The sequence below is a fragment of the Acartia tonsa genome, chromosome 1 (assembly GCF_053477335.1).
Source record: "Acartia tonsa isolate MP-2025a chromosome 1, ASM5347733v1, whole genome shotgun sequence".
Lineage (NCBI taxonomy): Eukaryota > Metazoa > Arthropoda > Copepoda > Calanoida > Acartiidae > Acartia > Acartia tonsa.
This window is the reverse complement of record NC_137260.1, coordinates 48,905,634-48,917,765: the sequence shown is the minus strand read 5'-3', so window position 1 is coordinate 48,917,765 and position 12,132 is coordinate 48,905,634. Positions and strand designations below refer to the sequence as shown.

General features: G+C 31.9%; 1 protein-coding gene across 1 annotated transcript; it reads left to right on the top strand.

Annotated features, from left to right (window-relative positions):
- The first annotated feature begins 631 nt into the window (after positions 1 to 631).
- Positions 632 to 2,251, top strand: LOC145322664 (uncharacterized). The gene is made up of 2 exons (XM_080164862.1): positions 632 to 694; positions 1,224 to 2,251. Coding segments are annotated over exons 1-2 (849 nt in total). The 5' UTR covers positions 632 to 692; the 3' UTR covers positions 2,071 to 2,251.
- The last annotated feature ends 9,881 nt before the right edge of the window (positions 2,252 to 12,132 follow it).

The window sequence follows — 12,132 nt, the reverse complement described above, 5'->3', positions numbered from 1 at the left end:
CTTTTTGATACAATCCTAGAGGCCTAATGTTTTTTTTCAAAGAGGTATGGGTTACTCAACCAACCGATTAAAATTTATTATTTTTAAGAGAAATAAAATTCTAGAGAGGAGGAGAAGTTTTTTACTATTGATCTTTGGAGTCCTGAGGTATAAGAGATCTTAGCAACATTCTACTTTTATATAAGGATAGACTTTAGTCTAATTCCTAATTATCAAACAAGGGCAGATAATTGGCGATTCAAAAATTCTAATCATTTTTATTTGTTTTTGTTTTTTAGAGAAAAAAATACAAACAACTTAATTTAGTAATGTTGGGTCAATCAATTTATTTTGAGCATTTTATTTTATAAAAAATCCATTAAACAAGAAAGCTTTTAATATTAGAATTGAAACAAAACAGGAGAAAACCCACTCTATCAGTACTTACTCTACTAAAAAAAGATTCTATAAAAAATGATGTTTAAAGACTCTGACGGAGAAAACATTCTAGAAAATACAAAATATGTGCGCGAGCGTTAAACTCTTCCCTATAGTAAATCTATGAGGAAAAGAGATAGAAGGGGGGAATAGGAATAAGGAAAATGCTAGGGACGTGTAGGAGAAAATGGGATAAAAAAGCCGGTAGAGTTGTAGAGTATAAAAGGCAGAGGAGAAATTATTTTTATCAGTTCAACATAGAAACTCAAATCAAAATGTAAGTATCTAAACGCTAATTGGTAGTGTAAGACCAAAAAGTTATATATTTACTAAAAGAAAGATGGACAGTTTTCATTTAATGTTTTTTGTTTTATAAGCATTTTTATTTTATATCAAGGTTTTTATCATGATTTTTTTTATATTTTCTTTTTTTGCATATACATACAATAGTTTACTGATTCATGTTAGAAACTTATTGGTATAATAATCAATAATGTTAAATATAAAAATCATTTAAACAAAATTTCCAGTATTGCTTTTAGAAAATTACAAAATACAAGCAACAAATAAACAACAACAAAAAAAAAGCTTAGAAGTCCTTTGAAAAGCCTCAATGTTTTCCATTATAGCTTTATTTTTCATAATATTAAAGAGACTATTGGAAATGACAGATGATTGGAAATGAATTTACTGAAATAGATTTTATATTGATATTTCAAATTATTTGCCTTTATATATAATTGACTGAAATTATTTGAAAATATTCCCTCCATGATATTTCATAAATCAAAAATATTTTTGTTTAGGTTGGTAAAAGTTATCCTATTTGTATCCTTGGCCGTTTGCGGTGTTCAGTCCATGAAGGATGTGGACAATGAGGTGATGACCAAGATCCACAACTTCCAGCTGTGTGCCAACTGCTGGGGTGAGGACTTTGCCATGCAGTACATGAAGAGCATTATGGCTGCCTGTGAAAAGTGTGGAGGTAATGTGAGCCCTGCTGCCAAGAGTGCCGCTGCTGCTGGTCTTATGGCCTTCCCATCCACTGTTCTCCGTGGAGTGTATCCTTTGATGCCCCAGTACACTGGCTACTACTCTCCCTACACAAACCTTGGCAGAAAGAAGAGGGAGATCAACCCCGCTGACTGGGCTGTTGGACCCACTGAGGCCTATGCTTTCATGGACCAGATGGAGTCCATGGTTGGAAACTTTACCTGTGTCATGAAGGAGTTGAGTCTGCTGACCCCAAGTGGTGACATCAACACTGAAGTTTTTGCCTCAAAGGTTTCAGGATGGGGCAGTGGCAACAAGGCTGGTGCTGATCCTGTTTTCCTGAACAAGCTGACCTCTGAGATGCGTGACTGTGCCACCATCTCCCGCACCTGGCCCCAGCAGTCTCTCAACAAGAACCCCTTCATGCAGAAGTACGGCAGGATGGCCATCTACTTCCACTGCATCAAGAAGGCTGAGAGACAGTGCTGTGCCAAGTATGTTCTGGCTGATCACTTTGAGAAGTGTGGAATCCCCATCAACATTCCCGCTGCTGCTGACAAGTATGATGCTGCTGCCATGGCTGCCAAGATCATGAAGGCCAGTGCCACACCTGAGATGAAGCATCTTGATGACTACTTCTGGGGAGATATGGAGATGTAAATATATTGATGTTACCAAAAAATATATACCATACCCTATGGTAGTAACTAGAAACCAGGAATGGCAGCTTTTATTTCAAGTCTTTTCATTGAGAGACCCAGATATGTCTCTAAAGTTTTTCAATTAAAATTAAATATGTATAAAAAGAATAAAATAAATAAAAATTACAAAAATTTAATAATTGTGTATTTTTCTATTTTTCATTGTTATTATTAATGTATTTCTTCAGCTTAATTTACCATAAATCAAAAATGAAATATTAAGTTAAAAGGAAAAAAATATTGCAGTGCAAAATATGTATTATACTAAACATTTTACAAAGTAAATATTTTTTTTATATTTCAATTAGTCTGTCTGTCTGTTAATTACGTTGTTGTATGAGCATTTTCCTCACAAAAAGATAAATGTACTAAAAAAATTTTTTGCTGAAATGAGATTTGGATATAATTAGTTTAGTATGCTCATATAAAAGACAAAAGGGAAACTCATCAACATATTATTACTATAAATTTACTTTTAGTCATAATTTAATGATATAATATAACATTAGATTTTGATTATAAATGAGATACAAAAATCTAGCTTCTAAACTGATAAATTCTAAAGCAGCGTTTAAATCTTGTGATGAAGAATAGCAAAACTTTATCATCTGTGAGTGTCCAGAAAACAGGTACAAAGTAGACCTCTAGCCTCAGCAGGACCAGTATCACCTCTGCCAGTCCTGTTGACGTACTGAAGATCAGAAGGAACAGGGCTAGGCTGGAAATCAGACTCCAGAGAGATTTTTTTGCTACCAGGGTTTGAAAGGTGTCTTTAAGGGATTTCAAATATATTTTGTTGGAATTTTTGGTTAAGGGTTTTTCACTTGGAGTAGTTTTGACGCTTTCTTTTTTGGGTGACAAAATTTCATCTTTGCTTTCAACAGAAGTTTTAACTTGTTCATGATTTTCATTTTTTTCAGTGGTCTCTTTGTTAGGTTCATCTTTATTAATCAAATTCATGTTTTGGTTTGATTCCAGTTTACTTTTAATTTGATTAGGTTCTCTTTCTATTGCAACAAAACTATTTACATATTCATTACTAACAGTAAATATTTTCTCAGAGTCATCAGTATCTTTTTTTGATTTTCTTATATTTATGCTAGGAACTATTGTATCATTAACTGCATCTTTATATGTTTTATTTAAATCAGAGACTGTTGCTATATTCATTTTTAAAGTTTGAAGATTTTGCTTAGTTTCAACTTGATTAGAATCAATATTATCTTCATGTTCTCCTTTAGCACTTTCATATCTTGTTGCAATTGAATCTTCAATTTTTTTATCATTACTCCCTTTCTTTTCATCAGACTTGTTAAATTTATCATCTTCGAATTTACTTAGATTACTTTCCTTCTTAGGTAGATTTAAACAATCAGATACATCAAGATTTTTGTTAATGGAAGACACTTCCACATCTTTGTTTAGGTGAGCTACAGATAATGATTTAATAGCTACATTACTTTTCACTACAGAACTCTCATTTTCATCAAGAAACAAATTACTGGTTTTGATGGTAGCTTTTTCCATAGTTCTATTATCAACTTGTATAATCTTTTTCCTTGTTTTCTTGGCAATTCTGAAGAATCCCATAAGAAGTTTTAGAACCTCAAAGAAAAGAATTCCTGATAACAATATTCTCAGTGTTGGATACGAATAGCATTGTTCTTGATTATCATTTGGTAGGAAATCATCAACATTGGACGTATTAGTAATGTTAGCATAGCAAGTTTCAGATTGGAACTGACTTTGATAAATTCTTAACATTACGCTATCCTGTAAAAAAATATAAAGCTATAGACAAAAGGATAGATAATGAAATCAGGTCCTTCTGCTCTATCATAATAAAAAGATTTCTTTAACCTACAAACCTTATTGTTTAGGTTTGCCATATTTTTTCTAATAATAAAGTAATAAAATTATGTTTTCTAAAAGTAAAAATTGTTGTTTAAGTACAGCTTTTATTTGTGAATTACATAAAGTTCATGCAAGATGCAATCCTGGAAAACTTATGAAAAACATTTTTTTAAACAGTTTGGTTACAAATAGATTACAATAGGTAAGTGATATTTTTGTAGCTACTACTTATACCTGACAAGCATTGAAAACATGAAGATGTACTCTGACACCAAGATCAACTAGATCCCAAGCTATAACAAAAGCTGTGGCAATGTTGACTGATGTACTTGTGTTCAACTTGATGTAGATATCTGTCCTCCAGTGTAGAATTACCTGTAACATGTCAAGGCTGGATTCCAACAATATATTTTAGAATATACGCTGATATTATGACAGTTGAAAAATTTTCATCAATTTAGCTTGCTAACATGGAACTCATTTAATGGTCACTTTGTTCATCCAGAAAGATGGGAGGGAATGGGGTAAAGAAGGGGTGTAGCGTATTTTAGCCCGTTACGAGTTTCACTTTATTAGATATTATAAACATCTGGTGTAACATCTAAGTGATAATAAATCAATTATTCCAACTGAGGCGAAAAATTGTAATACATAAAAAGTTAGAGATTAAAAAAAACATACGCATTTTTGTTTAAAGAAGGTGTCCTAACTTTTTATTGATTTTTATTTAAAATAGCTAGTCGGTGTTTTTAGTAAGTAGTAGATGTAAAATGGTCCATAGAATATAGATATGCAATCTTTTTTTTGTAGACCTCTTAATTTTGAAGTAATTTCAGTTTTTTTTAATTAAGTCTTTTTTAAGGAACTAAAACGCAACAAAAAAAAAGAAGAAAATTGCTATTATGAACAAAGATAGTAAGAAAAGTTTTTTTTCAATTTAGCTTAGAATGGATTCGTAATATTTCTTCAATAATCACTCAACAGAATTCAAAAAGTAAGGTGTCAAATAAAAGATCTTACTATTTTTGTTCATAATTGCAATTTTCTTCTTTTTTTGTTGTTGCGTTTGAGTACCTTAAAACCGACTGAATTTTTTTTTAAACTTAAAAACCGATTGCATATTTAATTCTATGTGCCACATTTTACATCTACTACATACTAAAAACACCGACTAGCTATTTTAAATAAAAATCAAAAAAATTAGGACACCTTCTTTCACAAATCTAAATGAAAATAGCAAATAATAAAATCTTAACCAATTAACAGATTTTGTGTGAGTTTGATATTATTTTTTAAAAATGTTTTATGTTAATATCTTTCAAAATTTAAAAAACTGTAGAAAAAATTGTTTGCATTTTTCTACAAGTCAGCAAAGAATTTTTTTGATAATTTAGATGAAAGTATTTTCTCAAACACCTTATTATTGTAAATATTAGAAACGTTTTATAATATTTCATTGACACAAGTTTTGGAGGAAGGGAAAGTTTTTAGGTATTCCCCCCTCCCCGTAATTTTGGTAAAATTGTAAAATAAGTTTCAAGTATTAGGAAAATATTTCCTTCTATAGTTTGTATATCGTTTTCCCTTTTGGTATTTACTTCTATATCCACCTTACCTTAGCAAATGACATGCAGAGGAAGGATGTCAGCTGGGCTATACCAGCAAACCTAGTCACCAGGATGAAGGCCAGGAACCAGGGGAACTGTGTGGGTCGTGTGCAACTTGTGGTCAGGTTGTACGATAGGGTGAAAAAGAAGCTGAATATGGTTGTAAACACTTTGGTTATCAGGTTTATCAGCAAAAATCTGATTGCAAAAGAATACTTAATCAATAATTATGTATTATATTAGCAGGTACGCCACTATGTAAGTGATAGGAGGGAGAAAGTTGTTTGAATTTCAATTTTAGTTTTAAAAAGAAAGTTTAAAGAAAATTTGGAGGGATTCATTTTTTCTAGAGGCGATTTACTTGTTATAAACCTATTTTGGACTAATGAGAGGCTTCCCTCATATTCAGAACCATATCTGTTCAGAGGTTAGCAAGGATAAGGAGCATCTTTATAATTTTCCTCACTTATTGACTAACTGCTTGACTCAATATGTTTGGTGAAAACAACCTTGCATGGTTCTTGGCCATTTCAAGTTTGATATTAATATTATTAAGTATTTCTCCCTGTCAAGAATAGTGATCTCAATAACACTTCTAGTTTTTATGTAGTATATATATCCAGAAGATGAACTTAGTGACAGAAAAAAGAAAATTGCATCAAATAAGATCATCAAGTTGTTGGGCAAATTACCTGAAAGAAATTTAAAAATTCAAAATGCACAGACAAAATTTATTTAATTCTATTTTTAACATCTTAATGGGAACTGATGATCAATCATATTAATGAAACTAGAGTTGGGCTCGATATAATTATCTCGCTATTGGCTAGGTTTATTCAATATTTGATTTACTTTCTTTTGGTTATCTGAATTCTGACTATTAACCCTATTCTTCCATTATCTTCTCCCTGACGATTTCTTTCTTTAGACTATTTTAGGATCTTAATATTTTTTATTTTAAATTATTGTCCTGAAAGGGTTTAAATGTTCAGTTAACTGTTAAATTTTAGTTCAATATCTGACCACATTACGCACGTATCGCTAGTATCAAATTATTTTAAAACTAAGTTTTCTTTTATTTACTATATTATTAATTTAAATTTTCTGTTTTATGGATAGAAATTTAATACTTCAACATAATTTAAATAGCAACATGAAAAAAAAGGAATTTATTCTTCATAGAGTAAAATAATGGGTCTTATTGTTCTGGTCAATGAGAGTTTTTTATGGATTATTGGAGCACTATGAGTTTTAAACATTTATTGCTTGGAAAACTTGAGCTCATATATAGACATTTATTTCCTATATAGATCTGTCATGGATCTTGATGCAATAAAGCAGGCTGTTTTGTAAATGTTAAAAATTGGAAGATTTCACTAAACAAAAGTTCCCGCAAATATAAGTATTAAATAATTATATTCTATGAATAAAATTAGAAAAATATCAGCTGTGTTTCTATCTACAGAAAGAAATAATTATGTTTTTCCATGGGCAATTTAGCTTAAAGAGTAGGAGGTAGGTATGAGGAAAATTGTTATAAACATACACTGGACCTATAAGAAGCTTCACTGTAAACGAGAACCATATTGGTCCATCGGTTAGCGGTACCTTGAGCAGACAGATAGACATCCTGTTACTCTTAAGGATTTATCTACCTACCTACATAGACAACAGCAACAGCATACATGCCAACCAACAACTTTATCAACAATGATGTTGATAGCTTTACCTTTTTCACTTTCATTATTTATTTTTGTCTTGAAAATATTATAAAACAACATCAACAATATTGATTTTAAAAAGTAAAATTTAGAAATCTATTATGTTTTAGTGTCAGAGTTTCAATATACATATATTGATATAATATGCTTCTTTTCTCCTACTTTTTAAAATAATTTTTAGTTTTTTATACATTTTTGAGGGGCCTTTCATCCAGGAGCTATTTATCTTGGGAGAATACAGAGACATCTTTTTTATTCTAAAGTTTTTATTTAAAAACCTAAAGGGTGTGCAAAAAAATGCGGACATTTTTAAAATTAAAATTGCGCGGCTTGTGTTAATAGTAGAAAAATGTTACGCATATAGTAAGAACCGTTAGGAAGTCTATTTTTTGCAGGGATCGGAAGCCGCGCGTAAGCCGCGTGTAAGCCTCAGTGAAATCGTCATTTTATCACTATAAAATTTAGCTGGATGTATAAAACTGTCTCTTTAGTAGACAATCCTTCTTTCAAAAATTTCTTTTTCTGCTCACAAGCAGGTTTAAAACTGAGGCTTATGCGCGGCTTCCGAACCCTGATTTTTTGGAAATATAAAAACGATTCCTGTGCTACGTATAGTTTGGGAGCGATTTGGTAAAATGTCCCAACTGCCTTAAAAGTTGACTTGCGAGTAAATCATTAAAGATTAAAGTATACAAAAAAATATGTACCTTTTTAAAATTCAAATTGCGCGGCTTGTGTTAATAGTAGAACAACGTTATACATAACGTTAGAACCTGTAGGAGTATTAATAGCGTTTACCGCTATTCTTTACCTTGCGTTATCAAAGGGGCAGGTTCTAGCCTATCTATCCTTTGAAATTAGAAGACGTACGTATCAGCCTTCCTATCTACAAAGTAATCCTTTAAATGTTGGTTCAGTGTTTAGTTAATCCTAGTCTCGACTCTCAAGGAAACCCAATTCTAACCGATAAGATCCTCCCTTACTTAACTGCTTGCCACTAATTCCCTCGACAGTGTTATATTCGAGCTAGGTAAATTATAGAGTAGTTTTTAAATGAGTTTACCAATTATTAACTAATTCCTATTATTTTATAATTTTATTTTACTAAACTTAATTTAAACACAAAACAATCACAAGATATTAATCAGATTTTAATTATATTACAAGATCTCAAGATTTAATAATATTGGATATATAAATGGTGGAATTATATTTATGAATTAATAGACAAGACAAAACAATTCAAGATTTAATGATATTGGATATCTAAATGGTGGAATTGTATTTATGGATTAATAGACAAGACAAAACAATTTAAATTCAAAATGGTTGCAATAATTCAGAATTAGACCAAACAAAATTATTCACAAAACTTAATTAGCACAAAATATTATCAATTACTGTATACTTATTTACAGGTGAGATAGGTATACCTATCTCAAGGATTCTTAATTACTCAAGTATTAATTACTATTCAAAATGGATACTTTATCTTAAGATTTTAAATTAATAATCAACCAATAGTGTTGGACTTTTACTGAGGCTTTAAATTAAATTTCTATTACTTAATACTTTAGCTTAAGATTTTAAATTAATAATCAACCAATAGTGTTGGACTTTTAATGAGGCTTTAAATTAAATTTCTATTACTTAATACTTTAGCTTAATTAAATAGTTATCAAATGTCAATTATTTCAGGTAATCAAAAATCAACCACTGGTGCTTGATGTTCTTTTGGATTTGATTTAAGGTAAATTTAATCAAAGTTTTAGAAATAAAACTTACAGGATTTTATAGTTCAAGAATAATTCCTATGGACAATGTTCTACAAGCAAGATGCTTTGCTTTGGGTGGCTGTGAGAAGAGTGACTCGTTTCAAGAAATGGTTTGCCTTTTATACTTGTCCCCTAGACGTCTGGTTTCTGATCAATAATTAATAGCCATCTTAGCTATCTGTTGCTGGAGTTGTCACATGCCAGACGTCTAGTTTTTTAATGGATATTGGTTTTACCCGTCTATAACTGGTATTTTCACTTTTAGCATGGTGAAATTTCGCATGCTAGACGTCTAGTTTTTGATCAGTGGATAACTGTTGCTGGGGTTGTCACTTTTTCAGGGTGAAACTTTCCCCTTTTCACTTTCATTCTGTCTAGCAGGTGGTTTTGTTACTGGGTTGTAAACTTTGGTAGGTGGTAAAGTTCATTGACTTCCCAATATAACTTTCTTTTGACAACCATTCTTTCACTAAAGGCTTAGGCAATATTTTAAGTTTGATTATAAAAAAAATGGTTACAGTTTTCAAAATTAAAGATGTAATAAGCTTTTGAAAAGAAAGAATAAAAGAATTATTGATTTGGACTTTCTTATCCTTGTTATTTATACAATATATTAACGAAAAAACATTTTATAGGATACATTACTTGGATGTTGCATTTTGGACAAGGTCAACTATGTTAGAAGGTAAGTGTTTTAAAGCTTACTTTTTACATTATACCCCTCTTTACAAAAAAAGAGAAAAAAAATTAATTGCTTTGCCAAGTATATTTTTTTTGCATAAAAAGAGAAAGAAAAAAAAAATTTTTATGTAGTAGTAGTAAAAATAAAAATTTGGTAATTTATTCCTTGCTATGGGCAATGATGATGAGGCGGGAAAGCTCGGATAAGGTGAGCTTGTAGGCGATTCTGTTTGGCATGATCAGGCAACAGGCTCCTTGAGGCATACAATTGAGGAGCTCACGGAAGGTGATGGATGAAGACAGGTATAACCTGTAGACTGTTTCTTCACTGGCTTCTGTTAGCATTCTGATGGTCTGCAGTAACTCGGGCAGGTGATATGCACGCGCATAAGTTGACATCTGCATCAATAGGTAACGTTTTGCTGGCACAGTGGCGTTGATCAGTGGAATGCTAGGCAGTATCATGAGGCGTGTGGTCATTTTCTCCAGATACTTGGTGGAGAAGTTTGGCACTGTGGGTAAGACTTCACGGTTGGAATTATGCCATAGGCTGCATAATTCCCCTTCAGGTGTGAGAGGATATCTTCTTGGAGGCTCCAATACCTGGAATCTATAATTTGCCAGTGTGACGCTCACTATATTTCTATCTTGGTGTATGTGCCTCAGGGAAGGTATCCAGGCATGTGGACAGTTGCAGTTGGAGAGTCTGATCAAGTTTGATCCCTGGCTGTAAACCATCGTGGGTATGAATAGACCCTGCGTGACGGCGTATGAGGTGGTATTACCCTCATACACCGTCAGCTGGTCTGTCACCAGATCCCATGTGCAACTTTTAGCTGTGCCCCTGGAGAAGCTTGACACATGGCTCAGCTGGTAGGTTTTTATTATATTGTTGCTTAGTATGATCTGTGGACAGCTGTTTTTAAGTGTGTTCATTCCCTCTGTATTTACTTTCCCCATGCATTTTGTGATTTGGGGGATGTTGGTCATGTCGGTGTTTATTGACTCGACTACTGCCATCGGGGGAGGATATATCTGGTTGACGAAGAATGCCCTTTTTTCATTTAAGTTGTGGATTGTGAATGTGTCCATGAGTTTTCTTTTGAGGGAATAAATCTTCTTGCGCTTAGGGGCTTGTTCTGCGGAGGGTATAGGTGGCCTTCCTTTAGGGGTTACCTCTGTATTTTTGGGCGAGTTAGGAGGTGATATGATATACTGTGGGCTTCCCGGAGGGGTTTTTGGTCCAAAGTTAGGTCTATAAGACGGAGAATTTGAAGGTCCAGGGGGGCAGGGTTCCGGTGACTTTTTAGGGGGCGTGCTGGTGCGTGCAGGGCTTTTAGGGCTTGGTGGGTTGTAGTTGGGTGATGCGTCACGGGATTTTGTCCACGAGTAGGTCTTCTTTGGGCGGTTTTTAGGGGCGCAGCCGTCTGAAACATTTATAGTATAAGTTTTATATAATATCACAGTTAGTTTATATTGTATCACATTGAGTTACAAGAAATTTGGGAGGAGCTTTGCTCTTTTACTAAAATTGAAATAATATATGTTTTTATCAACAAAAATGATATTTGGAGAGATAATTTTAAATTTGTTTACATATGATTTTTGGCAGTGAAAGGTCAATGGGGAATAATTTATATTTACATCAAAATATAGTTATTTTATGGTTAAGATTTAGCATAAGTTTAACAATGTTTTACTATAAAATGCAGGGGTTGGATATTGGAAGATAATTTAATATTTAATTTAGGAAAAAAAAAAAATTTTTTTTTTTTTTCATTTAGTGATATTACAGATAGATTTTACTGGTAAATTTTAACATTTTATTTAAGATTTTATAAAATTTGTAGGGTGTTTTAAATGGAAAATAAAATAAAAAATATATAGATAGGATGAGAGATAAATGTTACAGTGTAGTCAAAATATTACAAAAAAAAATGCAGGGGGGGGTAAATGGGAAATAATTTTATGGGTCTCCAAAAGAAATATTTATAGATAGGATGTGAAGATAAATGTTACTTTGTTGAAAACTTACAAATTACGGAGGGTTGGGTAAATGAAAAATAATTTTTATGTATCCCCAAAAATAATGTTTATAGATAAGATGTAGCGATAAATGTTACAGTATAATTAAGATATTAAAAAATGTGGAGGGGGGGGTAAATGGAAAATAAAATTTTTCTATGTGTAAAATAAACTTTTTATAATTGATATGTAAGGAGAAATATATTATTGGAAAACAAAATATTTTGTGTAATAGTAAACTTTAGATTAGCTTGCCTACAGATTATCAATTATAAATGATAAATCTACACTTTTTGTTCGGTTCAAATTTTTTAATAGGCTATTTGTTAGCGAGAGATAAATATGAAAATAATAGAGT